This window comes from Oncorhynchus tshawytscha, linkage group LG08 (genome assembly GCF_018296145.1).
Source record: "Oncorhynchus tshawytscha isolate Ot180627B linkage group LG08, Otsh_v2.0, whole genome shotgun sequence".
In the NCBI taxonomy this organism is placed as follows: domain Eukaryota; kingdom Metazoa; phylum Chordata; class Actinopteri; order Salmoniformes; family Salmonidae; genus Oncorhynchus; species Oncorhynchus tshawytscha.
In genome coordinates this window covers 72,574,225-72,589,789 of record NC_056436.1, presented here as the reverse complement: position 1 = coordinate 72,589,789, position 15,565 = coordinate 72,574,225, and the positions used below count along the sequence as shown (strand labels likewise).

Below are 15,565 nucleotides of genomic sequence, written 5' to 3'. Positions count from 1 at the left end.
CATACAAGGAGTAGGCAACCCTGGTACAGCATGTGCGAGAAGTCAGAGCTCAGTAATTGAGTTGGAGGGGTAATTCAGGTGGATTTTTCCCATGCGTATGGGTAAATATCACCTTCCCACTTAGTTATGAACGTAGCATAAGCGAGCAGAAAATATCCATCAAAAACTTGAATGTTGAATCAACTTTCATAAATATACTTTTTGTTTATAAGGTAAGGCAAAAGTCTTAATCCCAAGAATGTTCAATCTTTATTTAATGCACAAGTCCTCTTATAGCTTTAGTGGTCTTTTCTAGTGAACTTTTAACACAATCAAATCAATTCATTTACAAATTAACTAAATAAAAATAAATATTTATGTTGTAATATTCCTTTGAAATAGGATATAGATAGGACATATTATGTATATTCTTTATACAAATAAAACAACATGCAATGCTTACAATAGCAGTAGATATTATTCCACAAGACATTCAGTACCTGTGCTTTGACAGAGAAACCTAAACTGTTTGAAGAATTGCGATCATTCTGTTGGGTGAGATGCACAAAGCTACTCTCCTCCCTGTGTGTCCGTCCCCTAGTACTAGCATGCCAATATCTCCACATGCTACAGCCTGCTGGGTTGGTTCAGTAGCTTCGTGAGTTACAGCATGCACAATGAGCCCAGTGAACCAGATGGACTGGCTTTGGTTATAAAACTACACTAAATTAGGAGAGGTTTACTGCATGAGTATATTGACAAATTTGGCATTTGATATCATGTTTTGGTTTACAGTGCACTTGAAAGATTTTTAGTCCAAATTTAATTTTTAAATATATTATTATCATATTACACATTTGCATAAATATATAACATTAAATATTTTATTTAGTTGTAAAGGCTCTGACGAAATCCATTCATTGTTGTAGCTAACTTCTTAAGTATGGAATACCATAAACCACATGAAAAGTAAAATCTCTACACAAATAACACACATACAGATCAGATCCACTTGTCATTTCACTGACTAATCATTCCCAACAGTTAGTCAGTTCATAATACCCATTGCGCAATTGCCCATTAAAGTGCACCTCTCTTCCCTCTGACAACATTAATGTCACTACTGCTCAGGCAGCAGAGTAGGCAGCCTCATCAGGGTCCTTGGCACTGTCCTCACTTGGCGGGGAGCTGAGGTCTGCTATGCCCGACTCCTGGTCATCACTGTTGGTGGAGAGGTCTGGGTCGGACGGTTTGCGGCGCTCCCCTCGTCGGGGGAGGATCAGAAGACTGCTCTCTGGCCCCATCTGCTGGCAGGGTGATGAACTGAGGAAGTCTCCCAGTCCGCTGTAGTCCCCTGGGGTGTTGGCCAAACCCAGGCAGCTCTCTGAGGGGGGAGAGGCCCACACCGCGTGGCTCCTATCCAACGTGTTAGTTTTAGTCTGGATGCTCTTCCCCTGCTCCTTCTCCAACATGGCTATTTTCTAGGGTGGATAACACTACATAATATTAGAAAAAAAACTAAGACAAGAACAGCGACTTCAATCAAATGGTCCTGGTCAAAAGTAGTGCACGAAATAGGGAATAGAGTGTGATTTGGGACATAGCCTATATCATCAGCCCTCCTGTCCTGCCTTACCTCCTCGTGGGAGACAAGCTGCTCCTCCAGCTGCTGTGTCTCCTCTCTGATGGCCATCAGGTAGTCTATCGCAGACTGGCGAGGATGCATGCCTCTGTCAAAACGGTTGTATAAGGCCCTCCAGAACCTACACACACACACACACACACACACACACACACACACACACACACACACACACACACACACACACACACACACACACACACACACACACACACACACACAGTTTATACATATTCAATACAGTTGAGAAAAATTGTTGGGAAATACTACTTGTCCTTAAATATGCACAACCTACTTAAAACAGTAGGGGGCGGTAACTGGGTGCAGAACCCCCTGAGTCTGGCTGTGGTCAGGTCTGTACAGGGGGTTGATGTGGTCAGTCCTGTTCTCCCACAAGTAGGTCCACAGAGAATGGGTCTTCTCCTGATGTCTGACAACACAAAACATATCTCACATGTCAACCATAGACACAAACATCACACATGTCAACTACAGACACACACATCACACATGTCAACTACCGACACACATCACACATGTCAACTACAGCCACACACATCACACATGTCAACTACAGCCACAAACATCACACATGTCAATTACAGCCACACATATAACACATGTCAACTACAGCCACACACATCACACATGTCAACTACAGCTCAACACAAAACACACCACACATGTCAACCAGTTGGAGGCTTCTCTGAAGAGAAAGGGGAGGACCATACTCCTCAGTAAATTTGATAAAAATACAAATAGCGAAACATTACAAAAGTAATCCTTTTTAGATAAAACTATACATGTCACCAAATAATTGATTAAAAAAACGCTGTTTTGCAATGAAGGTCTACAGTAGTCTCAACATCACTCTGTAGTGTAGCACCATGGTGTAGCCAGAGGACAGCTAGTTTCCGTCCTCTGGGTATATTGACTTCAATACAAAACCAAGGAGGCTCGTGGTTCTCACCCCCTTCCCTAGACTTACACAGTAATTATGACAACTTCCGGAGTACATCCTCCAACCTATCAGAGTTTTTGCAGCATGAACTGACATGTTGTCCACCCAATAAAAGGATCAGAGAATGAATCTAGTACTGAAAGCATAAGCTACAGCTAGCTAGCACCCAAAAGAGTTCTACCTGGAACCAAAAATGGTTTTCCTATGGGGACAGCCGAAGAACCTTTATGGAACCCTTTTTTCAAAGAGTTTAGCTATATTTCTGAAAACAAATTCACTTTCACTTACTCCGGCTCAAACAGAGAAGGATTCTATGTTACCTATGGCTATCCAACACTGGAACTCTTCTAAAATTTTGAGTATCATGTAGTAGCCTAAACCTACCGCTGTTACATTGAGCTGGGTGAATATAATATGAATGACAGTCATCCAATATGCTGTAATAGAAATAAGGCCATTCTCAAAAAAACGGCAACAACCAACTACAGCTGAACACAAAATTCTGACTGAGAAAGAAAGAATGTGTGTGTGAATTCCTGCTCTCTTTTGTCTGATCTGACTGAAGCTGTTCATGTCTCTTGTATTGGCTAGCCCAGTAGGCCTATTTGTTTAAATCTGTGTTTCATGTTAGGTGAATTTGAACACTATTATATCTGAAATAATAAGCAAAAAAGCTTTAACATTTCAGTAAATAGTTTAGATTAGTTATGTGTGAAGTCACAGTCAGTTTCAAAAATTCAAGACAAGGAACGGCAAATTGACAGACTTCTATCTATTACCTTAGCTCTGCTTTCTCATTCTGGTTATTATCTATGCTCCGCCCTCTCCTTCTGGTTATTACCTAAGCTCCGCCCTCTCCTTCTGGTTATTACCTAAGCTCCGTCCTCTCCTTCTGGTTATTGCCTATGAAGTTTCCGTACTGGCAGGAGTAGATGTGGTTGTGGATGGTGATGAGGAACCTCTCGTTGTACTCGAAGGCACAGGGGAACTGCTCCGACAGCTGCCACACACACTCCAGGAACTGGTCTATGACCGGGGACACCTCCTTGGGGTCTCCATCCAGGTGGTTGTATCTGAGGGGAGAGGGCAACATGGGCAGCCTGCTTCCCAAATGGCACCCCATTCCCTATATAGTGTACAACTTTTGATTTTGTTGCTAAAGGAAATAATTATATCTGCAAGAAAACACAATAGTTCACACCTGTGAGAGAACTTGTGTCCAAAGGAAACCCAGTCTCTTTCAATGAGAACCTGAATACAGGGGAATAAAATATGATTTACTTATGCATGAGGATGCCAGAAGGTGTTATTTGTATATAACTTGGGTCTAAACCTGTTTCATCACTTTCATCTTTGTTTCACAGCTTACACTTGGACAGTAAAGAGTACAAATATTACAGAGAGAGAGACAGTTTGCACCATGAGAAAGCTTGAACTTCCTCACCCAATGTGTGGGGTGGTTTTCTACTAAGTCTCAAGATGATTGTAAGAAGTCAGGCTTCCTGTCACAGTAACTTTTTTCCATGGAGATGCCTTTTGGCAGAAACCCAGTCAGACAGAGCAAATCCTCATGATCAAAGAATCCAGAACCATAAGCACAGCACGGACCTACTTACATTACCGTCCAAGAGGACGTGATCAACTACAATCACACCGTAATTTAACAGTATGTCAACATCAATGTGCTTACATGTCAATAAAAATGTGAAAAACTAAAACACAGCCAGAAACGAAGGGAAAAGGAATGTTCTTCATTTCAAATGAAGTGCCATCTATTCAAACACGTATTGAGCGCTAGTGGCTACTAGGTAGAGGAGGTTTTAAACATTAATCATTACAAACCTGCTGATCATGTGTTAAGAGCTGTCTGTATGATATAATATTTAGGGTAATTATTTCTATGAATATGACATACATGAACCCATACACTATAAACTGACTATAGGTTCAAGATGTACACTAGTGAATATGCAGATACCCTGCTCAGAGAGACAGTAGGGGATGTACCATGAGTCCTTTGAGAGTCCTGTAGTAGGGGTCCAGGAGCACGGAGGCCACAGAGCACACCTGAGCAGTACGATCCCAACCGTCTGAGCAGTGGACCAAGACACTGACGCCATCCTCTGCAACGGCCTACACATGCATGCATGCACGCACGCAGACACGAGAGAGAGAGAGTCTGAGAAACAATAACTTAACCCTCCTGCTGTGTTCCCGTCGAATTTGCCAGATTTACACGTTTACTCTCTGAAAAATGTAGTTCATTTAATCTGATTGTCATAAGGTTCCATGACGTTGTCCACATGGGGCATCTGAACACACAAAATACATTTTGATGATTTTCATCACATTGTGGGTGTTTTATTTAACATTTGTACACCTGTGGTGTTCCCAGTCAAAAATGACCGGTCATTAGAAATGAATGGGTGAGACTACAATTAGTGTATAAAATTGAGTTCAGGCATATGCCCATTCATCAGATGGACACACTTCCTCTCCCAGAACCCCACATGCATGTGTGTTTGAGGGCACACACACACACACACACACACACACACACACACACACACACACACACACACACACACACACACACACACACACACACACACACACACACACACACACACACACACACACACACACACACACACACACACACACACACACACACATACACACACACACACACCTCACTCCCCTTCTTCACTTCCATGGCAACCCCTACGGGAACCTTTCCCCAATAGAATCTTTCCCCCACAGGAACCACACCTGTTGGCATTCTCACAAACAATCGCAATATTGTTTCAATAATATTTAGAACTTTTCTTGCAGCTCTGGTATATAAAGCTTTTTTGAGGCCATGCTGACAATTCATTCTGTGGCAGCACAATGACCAAACGATATAGTGTATGTGAGGCTCTTGATTATATCTTTGATCATGACACTGGTGAGGAGGAGAGTCCTTGTTAAACTTTGACACAAAGTAGTCTGTGATAAATAGCACAATGTGTTTCATCTGAGTATTTGTTATAGTCAAAATAATCCATACATTGTGCTTTTTTAAACTCAAAAACGAGTTGTATGAGCTCTGGTCAATGAGGTCTACAGACTATAAATAGCAAATAGAAAATTAAAAAAACTGTTCACAAGAACTTAAGTTGATAAAAAGATCGAACACAACATTAGGTGGTAATATATGTATTATAATGGATTTACAATCAGCTATAATGGGTTGGTCATTTTGGACCGGGAACACAGAATGAATTAACATGAAAAGAACACAACAGGAGGGTTAAGTGTAGCACTGAGACAGACAGAGGGGATTTATCATCCAGACAGACTAACCTTGGCGATGAAGATGCCAGCATCCAGGACAGCTTTGATGTGTTTTAGCCAGCCTGAGCTTTCCAGACCCTCCAGGAACTCTGTCATGGAGGGGGACCATGCCTCACTCACTGCAGGGGAAAACACACCGGGTTCAGTGGTAGACACGGATACGGTTACAAATTCCCCATAATTTCCCGGTTTTCCAGAAATCATGATTGGAGGATTCAAAGATTTTCTGCTTATTCATTCCTGATTCCAGAAATCTTCTAACTGGGATTTCTAGAAAACTTTGAAATTCAAGGTTTTTCTTTATTTTGACCATTTCCTATATTGGAGAATAATAGTGAAGACATAAAAAAATGAAATAACACATATGGAATCATGTAGTAACCAAAAAAGTGTTAAACAAATCAAAATACATTTGAGATTTTTCAAATTAGCCACCCTTTGCCTTGATGACAGCTTTGTACACTCTTGTCACTCTCTCAACCAGGTTCATGAGGAATGCTTTTCCAAGAGACTTGAAGGAGTTCCCACATATGCTGAGCACGTGTTGGCTGCTACTCTGCGGTTCCGACACTACTCCACTGCTTTGCCCTATGCTCTAGCTTGCATGGTTATTGGTGTGGAATTTTTGGGATCCTCTCTGAAGTTTTGGAGACTTCAATAGATCCAGACCCGCTTCTGATAATCCTGGGAGTATCTGAGTCCCTAAACGGATTAACCAATCCCCCAAAACAACTAATCTCGTACGGTCTCATCTCGGCAAAAAAACGAATCTTGTTGTTTTGGAAAAGGAGGGAAGCGCCCTCTACCAAATTATGGCTCAGTGAATTGGCAAACACTGTACACTTAGAAAGAATTAGATATATTCTGAACAATAAATTATCAACATTTGATCAAATCTGGCAGCCTTTCCTCTCCTACTTGGACGAGTCGGCGCTGTGAATTTGTACTTATTAACGCACTCTCAATTGTAATATAATAGGGGACGGGGGGTTTGAGGGAATAAGGGGGGTAGGGGGACATCTTCCCTCTTTCTTTCTACGTGTCCTTGTTTTGTATGTCGTGTTTTGTATTATTTGTTCTGCCCCAGAACTCTGGGTCTTGTTGTTCCTGTATGCTCTTTTATGTTTAGATAAGAATTGTATACCTGTCTTGTATACCTAGACACCATTCTTGTGTGTGTTTAATAAAAAATATTTGAAACATAATGTTGTGGTAGCCATGCTGGCTAAGTGTGCCTTGAATTCTAAATAAATCACTGACAGTGTCACCAGCAAAGCACCCCCACACCATCACACCTCCTCCTCCATGCTTCACGGTGGAAACCACACATGCGGAGACTTGGACTCATCAGGCCAAAGGACAGATTTCCACCGGTCTAATGTCAATTGTTTGTGTTTCTTGGCCGGAGCAAGTCTCTTCTTCTTATTGGTGTCCTTTAGTAGTGGTTTCTTTGAAGGCCTGACTCACACAGTCTCCTCTGAACAGTTGATGTTGAGATGTGTCTGTTACTTGAACACTGTGAAGCATTTATTTGGGCTGCAATTTCTGAGGCTGGTAACTCTAATGAACTTATCCTCTGCAGCAGAGGTAACTCTAGGTCTTCCTTTCCTGTGGCGGTCCTAATGAGAGCCAGTTTCATCATAGAGCTTGATGGTTTTTGCGACTGCACTTGAAGACACTTTCAAAGTTCTTGAAATTTTCCAGATTGACTGACCTTCAAGTCATAAAGTAATGATGGACTGTCGTTTCTCTTTGCTTATTTGAGCTGTTCTTGCCATAATATGGACTTGGTCTTTTACCAAATAGGGCTATATTCTGTATACCACCCCTACCTTGTCACAACACAACTGATTGGCTTAAATGCATTAAGGAAAGAAATTCCACAAATTAACTTTTAACAAGGCACACCTGTTAATTTGAAATGCATTCCAAGTGACTACCTCATGAAGCTGGTTTGAATAATCTCAAATATAAAATATATTTGAATTTGTTTAACACTTCTTTGGTTACTACATGATTCCATGTGTGTTATTTCATAGTTTCAATGTCTTCAGTATTATTCTACAATGTAGAAAATAGTAAAAACAAAGAAAAACCCTGGAATGAGTAGGTATGTCCAAACTTTTGACTGGTACTGTATGTTTTCTTCCCAATATGATGTTGGGGACTCTTGAGTCAATATTGACACAGGCCATTTGACACTGGACATCACTTTAAATATTGAGACAGAAGACAGGCAACTAAATGCAGACTCAATTCTGCAGCATACAGCTTAATGCATTACGTGATTTGTTTTCCTTGAAAACATACAGTGTATAACTTTTCATTTTTAATCTGAAAGTTTAAGATCAATAATTTGTCAGTTGTGACAAAGTGACAAAATAATGTTTCCAGAGTTTCTCCAGTGTTGACAGCTTGGTTAACAAAGGAGTTTTCAAATAAACACAAATATTTTCAATAATCATTTGTAGATATGCCAACTCCCTACAAAAACATCCATCTCTAGACGGCTATTAAGAGTTGACAGAGGTACACAGAGGGGTGGGTTGACAGATGTGTTGACGTGTGTGTGTGACCCTGAGTACTGTACTTCCAGACAATATTAGTGCGCTGACCCGTGAGCCCACCTGACATGTGACTCTGCAACAGGCAGCTGGAGCCTGCAGGTTCAGTCAACGGGTTCAGTCAACCTTGGTTTTACAGCATGGGCTAATTTCCGGGAAACTATTGTTCTCTGAAGAATAATGAAAAAAATGTTTTGAACTGACATAGCTATCTACTGCAGTGCCATGCAATCTGTTGCAGGACAAAGCCTCTCTCTTGCATTCTTCAGAACCCGTAGACTCCCTTGTGTTTCCAGGGGGCAAGGAGTTATCACAGCTAAGGCCAGATATTATTTTTCATACGCTAAATCACATAATTCTCACGCCCTCCGTCTCCCTCTTAAGGGGAAAAAGGTCCCAAATCGGCCACTCCAGGAAACAAAAATAGTTTGCAGATGAAATCCAGATGGATTCAATGTCTTCCTGGCCCTGCACATTGCCCAGAAACGCTCCTATGGGTCAACCTAAGTCCTGATTGCAGAGCAGAGCAGTCTGCATCGCTGCATATTAAAGCCACAGGGGTGGCAGGGGACCTGGTATATTGATTCCACTTAAAGAGAATGAAGTGGGATCACATTTGAGGGATCAAGATTAATCCAGTCTGGAACTGTATTGGGTTTTAATAAAGTTGAGAGACAGTAGACAAAACAAACCTGTGGCTGTGAGTGAATATTACTTTGGCATTCTCTGAAATCAAGCTCTCAGTGATGTACTGAACAACACAGAGATTGGCTTTTATGGCTGAACGAGGTCTAGTGAGCCACAGAGTGATAGCTAGCTGGCCGACTGTAGAGTATTCATATGGATGCAATGTAAGATGATCTGCTACAGGCCTCCAACACTGTGGGAGTTGACCTGATTCATACCTTCTAGCATTTTCTGGAGGCTGTTCCTCATCACATGGATGTTCTCAATGCCTATGAACTGAAACTTGATGTTGGAGTAGTTGTCTTCGTTTTCATAGCCTTTCCCTGCTGCTCGGTTTGCTATTGCATTAAGCTGGAAAGACATACAGTACATACAGTTTAATCAAAGAGAAATCCTCAGAGAGACATGACTTTTAAAGACTAGATGGAGCAAGGCTTCCGCATGTTAAAGTTAGGATGAAGGTTGCCACTGTTTTTGTACATGTTGTGCATGTTCTGAACGGCATGAAGCCAGGCATTTAATGTGAGCTTGACCAGCTGACACCAGGCCCAAGATGAGCCCCTGGCCCCAGGGCCCAGCTGGCAAAGTGCTGCATTGAAAAACAAAGCTCCACCTGAACATACAGAATAGACGTTGTTGAAGGACTTCCATTGGCCCTGTGGCCAGGGGCTCACCTTGGGCCTGGTGTCCACCACATACATGAAGTCACTACGGGGGTTGGACCTCACAATGGCCTCCAGCATCTGCTCATCCTCTAGGCAGCGGGCACTGAAGCCAGACAGGGGCTGACTGCTACGACAGATGGCAGCCTGGAGAGGGGGTAGAAGGGAGAGAATTTACTCTAAAAACAATGTAATATACTATGTATACAAGGCCCTGTTGTACTATACAGTCAGAATAATGGCATATTCACACTGCTGATACATATTTAGGACAGAAACCTACATTTACCATAGTGATTATGTCTTGGCGTAATACAGGAACTGCACAATTTCATATTTTTGTATGAGGCGTGGGGGAGATTGGGCCAGCGACCCCTGTGTGGTTCCCAGAGTGACTTGTCCCCCACAGATCATACATACAGAGCAGCAGGGAGAACAGAGCCACATCTGAACACTGAACCCTGGGAACCTGACCTCACACATAAAACACTCTAACCCAGGCTGCAATATGAACTTTATATAGAGGCTGGTCCCGACTGTTCTACTGCAATATTAACTTTATATAGAGACTGGTTCTCACTGTTCAACTGCAATATGAACATTCTTTAGAGACTGGTCCTCATTGTTCTACTGCAATATGACCTTTAAATAGAGACTGGTCCTCACTGTTCCAATGCAATATGAACTTTATATAGAGACTGGTCCGCACTGTTCTACTGCAATATGAACTTTATATAGAGACGGGTCCTCACTGTTCTACTGCAATATGAGCTTTATATAGAGACTGGTCCTCACTGTTCTACTGCAATATGAACTTTATATAGAGACTGGCCCTCACTGATCTACTGCAATATGAATTTTATAAAGACACTGGTCCCTACTGTTCTGCTGCAATACGAGCTTTATATAGAATACTGCTCCTCAGTGTTCGACTGCAATATGAACTTTATATAGAGACTGGTCCCTACTGATCTACTGCAATATGAACTTTATATAGAGACTGGTCCTCACTCTTCTACTAAAATATGAGCTGTATATAGAGACTGGTCCTCATTGTTCTACTGAAATATGACATTTATATAGAGACTGGTCCTCACTGTTCCAATGCAATATGAACTTTATATAGAGACGGGTCCCTACCGTTCCACTGCAATATGAGCTTTATATAGAGACTGGTCGGCACTGTTCTACTGCAATATGAACTTTATATAGAGACGGGTCCCTACCGTTCCACTGCAATATGAGCTTTATATAGAGACTGGTCCGCACTGTTCTATTGCCATATGAACTTTATATAGAGACTGGTCCTCACTGTTCAACTGCAATATGAACTTTATAAAGACACTGGTCCCTACTGTTCTGCTGCAATATGAACTTTATATAGAGACTGGTCCCTACTGATCTACTGCAATATGAACTTTATATAGAGACTGGTCCTCACTGTTCTACTGCAATATGAACTTTATATAGAATACTGCTCCTCAGTGTTCGACTGCAATATGAACTTTATATAGAGACTGGTCCCTACTGTTCTACTGCAAAATGAGCTTTATATAGAATACTGCTCCTCAGTGTTCGACTGCAATATGAACTTTATATAGAGACTGGTCCCTACTGATCTACTGCAATATGAACTTTACATAGAGACTGGTCCTCACTGTTCTACTACAATATGAGCTTTATATAGAGACTGGTCCGCACTGTTCTACTGCAATATGAACTTTATATAGAGACTGGACCTCACTGTTCTACTGCAATATGAACTTTATATAGAGACGGGTCCTCACTGTTCTACTGCAATATGAACTTTATATAGAGACTGGACCTCACCGTTCTACTGCAATATGAGCTTTTTATAGAAACTGATCCTCACTGTTCTACTGAAATATGAGCTTTATATCGAGACTGGGGGGGGGTACTGTCACGTTCTCAACTTAGTTCTTTTGTTATGTTTTTGTGTTAGTATGGTCAGGGCGTGAGTTGGGTCCTGCGCATTGGTCCTCCGATCCTTCCCACCGGGCTATGCCTGGTGGGAGACGTGGACCCAACTCCATCATAGTCTTTTCCCGCCTCTTTACCCGCCTCCGTGGCCTCTTTAGAGCGGCGACCCTCGACGCCGACCTCGGACTGGGGACCCTTGCAACGGGTCCCGATGGACGGGAGATTCCGGCAGCACCGGAGTAATGGACGGCTCTGGCAGCTCCTGACTCACCGACGGCTCTGGCTCCTGACTGACCGGCAGCTCTGGTAGCTCCTGACTGACCGGCGGCTCTGGCAGCTCCTGACTGACGGGCGACTCTGGCAGCTCCTGACTGACGGGCGACTCTGGCAGCTCCTGACTGACGGGCGACTCTGGCAGCTCAGGACAGGCGGGCGACTCTGGCAGCTCAGGACAGGCGGGCGACTCTGGCAGCTCAGGACAGGTGGGAGACTCTGGCAGCTTAGGACAGGTAGAGACTCTGGCAACGCTGGACAGGCAGGAGACTCTTTTAGCGCTGGACAGGCGGGAGACTTTGGCAGCGCTGGATAGGCGGGAGACTCTTTTAGCGCTGGACAGGCGGGAGACTCTGGCAGCGCTGGACAGGCGGGAGACTCTGGCAGCGCTGGACAGGCGGGAGACTCTGGCAGCGCTGGACAGGCGGGAGACTCTGGCAGCGCTGGGCAGGCGGGAGCCTCTGGCAGCGCTGGGCAGGCGGGAGACTCTGGCAGCTCCTGACTGGCGGGCGACTCTGGCAGCTCAGGACAGGCGGGCTACTCTGGCAGCTCAGGACAGGCGGGAGGCTCTGGCAGCGCTGGACAGGCGGGAGACTCTGGCAGCGCTGGGCAGGCGGGAGCCTCTGGCAGCGCTGGACAGGCGGGAGCACCTGTAGGGAGGAGACGGAGAGACAGCCTGGTGCGGGGGGCTGCCACCGGAGGCCTGGTGTGTGGAGGAGGCACCGGATAGACCGGACCGTGGATGCGCACTGGAGGTCTCGAGCACCGAGCCTGCCCAACCCTACCTGGCTGGATGCTCCCCATATCCTTCCACCGGGGTGTTATGCTGTGGAGCGCACGGTGTCCCCGGTGCGGGTGCATAGCCCGGTGTGGCACATTCCAGCTCCTCGTATCGGCCGGGCTAGAGTGGGCATCGAGCCAGGTGCCATGAAGCCGGCTCTACGTATCTGGTCTCCAGTGCGTCTCCTTGGGCCGGCGTACATGGCACCAGCCTTACACATTGTGTCCCCGGTTCGCCAGCACAGCCCAGTGCGGCCTATTCCACCTCGCCGCACTGGTCGGGCTACGGGGAGCATTCAACCAGGTAAGGTTGGGCAGGCTAGGTGCTCAAGAGCTCCAGTGTGCCTGCACGGTCTGGTCTATCCAGTTCCACCTCCACTCACCAGCCCTCCGGTGCCAGCCCCCCGTACCAGGCTGTCTCTTCGTCTTCTGCCTACAGGGTCTCCCGCTTGTCCAGCGCTGCCAGAGCCTTCCGTCTGTCCAGAGCTGCTTGAGTCTCCCGTCTGTCCAGAGCTGCTAGAGTCTCCCGTCTATCCAGAGCTGCTAGAGTCTACCGCCTGTCCAGAGCTGCTAGAGTCTCCCACCTGTCCAGAGCTGCTAGAGTCTCCCGCCTGTCCAGAGCTGCAAGAGTCTCCCGCCTGTCCAGAGCTGCTAGAATCTCTCACCTGTCCAGAGCTGCTAGAGTCTCCCACCTGTCCTGAGCTGCTAGAGCCGCCAGTCTGTCCTGAGCCATCAGTCAGCCAGGAGCTGCCAGAGCCATCAGTCAGCCAGGAGCTGCCAGAGCCGTCAGTCAGCCAGGAGCTGCCAGAGCCATCAGTCAGCCAGGAGCTGCCAGAGCCACCAGCCAGTCACGCCCTGACCATAGTTTGCTTTCTATGTGTCTATGTTAGTTGCTTGTGTCAGCACATTTTGGTATATAGCTTCACGGTCATTTTTCGTTTCTGGTTTTGTATTCAGTGTTCAGTGCTTTCTTTAACTAAAATATCATCATGAACACATATCACGCTGCATTTTGGTCCGCTTCTTACGACGATCGTGACAGGTCCTCACTGTTCTACAGTAGATACACAGGCACACAGATGTAGTAGTCATCAGTCCTGTGCAGAGATTGAAGCCGGTTGTATGTCTAATTCACTCTGCTCTGACTCTGGTCTCTAGGGTGGGTCATACATGGGCTGCATTCCAAATAGCACCATATTGGGCCCTGGTCAAAAGTAGTGTGCTATATAAGGAATAGGGTGCTATTTGGGACACACATGCACTCATACCGTACTTCATAGAAGTGCATTGAAAAGAAAAGATTTGTTCATCAGAGGGGAGCCCTGGGTTTCATTGGGAAGTGAAGCCTGTGCCAGAAAAGCCCAGCCCTGTCTGAACTAGATACTGCAAGGAGCTGCAAGGAGCCTGGCCTGAACCTTATCACAGCCATGTATACTGCTAGGAGCCTGGCCTGAAGCTTATCATAGCCATGTAAACTGCTAGGAGCCTGACCTAAATCTTATCACAGCCATATATACTGCTAGGAGCCTGACCTGAACCGTATCACAGCCATATATACTGCTAGGAGCCTGACCTGAACCGTATCACAGCCATATATACTGCAAGGAGCCTGGCCTGAACCTTATCACAGCAATGTATACTGCTAGGAGCCTGACCTGAAACTTATCACAGCCATATATACTGCTAGTAGCCTTGCCTGAAGCTTATCAAAGCCATATACACTGCTAGGAGCCTGACCTGAATCTTAAAGAGTTACTTGTCTAACAGAACACAGAGGGTGTTCTTAAATGGAAGCCTATCAAATACAATCCAGTTAGAATCAGGAATTCCCCAGGGTAGCTGTTTAGGCACCTTGCTTTTTAAATTTTTTACTAACGACATGCCACTGACTCAGTAAAGCCAGAGTTTATATCCTTCCTGTTTGGCCCTGTCTGGGGGTGTCCTCGGATGGGGCCACAGTGTCTCCTGACCCCTCCTGTCTCAGCCTCCAGTATTTATGCTGCAGTAGTTAATGTGTCGGGGGGCTAGGGTCAGTTTGTTATATCTGGAGTACCTCTCCTGTCCTATTCGGTGTCCTGTGTGAATCTAAGTGTGCGTTCTCTAATTCTCTCTTTCTCTCTCTCTCTCTCTCTCTCTCTCTCTCTCTCTCTCGGAGGACCTGAGCCCTAGGACCATGCCCCAGGACTACCTGACATGATGACTCCTTGCTGTCCCCAGTCCACCTGGCCGTGCTGCTGCTCCAGTTTCAACTGTTCTGCCTTATTATTATACGACCATGCTGGTCATTTATGAACATTTGAACATCTTGGCCATGTTCTGTTATAATCTCCACCCGGCACAGCCAGAAGAGGACTGGCCACCCCACATAGCCTGGTTCCTCTCTAGGTTTCTTCCTAGGTTTTGGCCTTTCTAGGGAGTTTTTCCTAGCCACCGTGCTTCTACACCTGCATTGCTTGCTGTTTGGGGTTTTAGGCTGGGTTTCTGTACAGCACTTTGAGATATCAGCTGATGTACGAAGGGCTATATGAATAAATTTGATTTGATTTGATTTGATATGTATGCGGATGACTCAACACTATACACATCAGCTGCTACAGCAACTGAAATGACTGCAACACTCAACAAAGAGCTGCAGTTGGTTTAAGAGTGGGTGGCAAGGAATAAGTTAGCCCTAAATATTTCTAAAACTGAAAGCATTGTATTTGGAACAAAACACTCACTGCAACCTAAACCTCAA

At 44.8% G+C, this 15,565-nt stretch overlaps 1 protein-coding gene across 4 annotated transcripts in view; it reads right to left on the bottom strand.

Annotated features, from left to right (window-relative positions):
- Positions 1 to 230: 230 nt before the first annotated feature.
- The window catches only part of mtmr7a (myotubularin related protein 7a), a 37,707-nt gene continuing 22,372 nt past the window's right edge, over positions 231 to 15,565 (bottom strand). For 3 of the 4 annotated variants that reach the window (XM_042325914.1, XM_042325915.1, XM_042325917.1), the window contains 9 exons: positions 9,847 to 9,981; positions 9,391 to 9,523; positions 5,931 to 6,040; positions 4,590 to 4,715; positions 3,784 to 3,833; positions 3,455 to 3,655; positions 1,917 to 2,051; positions 1,616 to 1,742; positions 231 to 1,460 (listed from right to left, as the gene is read on the bottom strand). In XM_042325914.1, coding sequence (XP_042181848.1) covers positions 1,107 to 1,460; positions 1,616 to 1,742; positions 1,917 to 2,051; positions 3,455 to 3,655; positions 3,784 to 3,833; positions 4,590 to 4,715; positions 5,931 to 6,040; positions 9,391 to 9,523; positions 9,847 to 9,981 — 1,371 coding nt within the window. In that variant the 3' untranslated portion in view covers positions 231 to 1,106. Of the gene's footprint in view, positions 1,476 to 1,615; positions 1,743 to 1,916; positions 2,052 to 3,454; positions 3,656 to 3,783; positions 3,834 to 4,589; positions 4,716 to 5,930; positions 6,041 to 9,390; positions 9,524 to 9,846; positions 9,982 to 15,565 lie in introns of all 4 variants that reach the window. The other variant, XM_042325916.1, reaches the window with a different exon arrangement.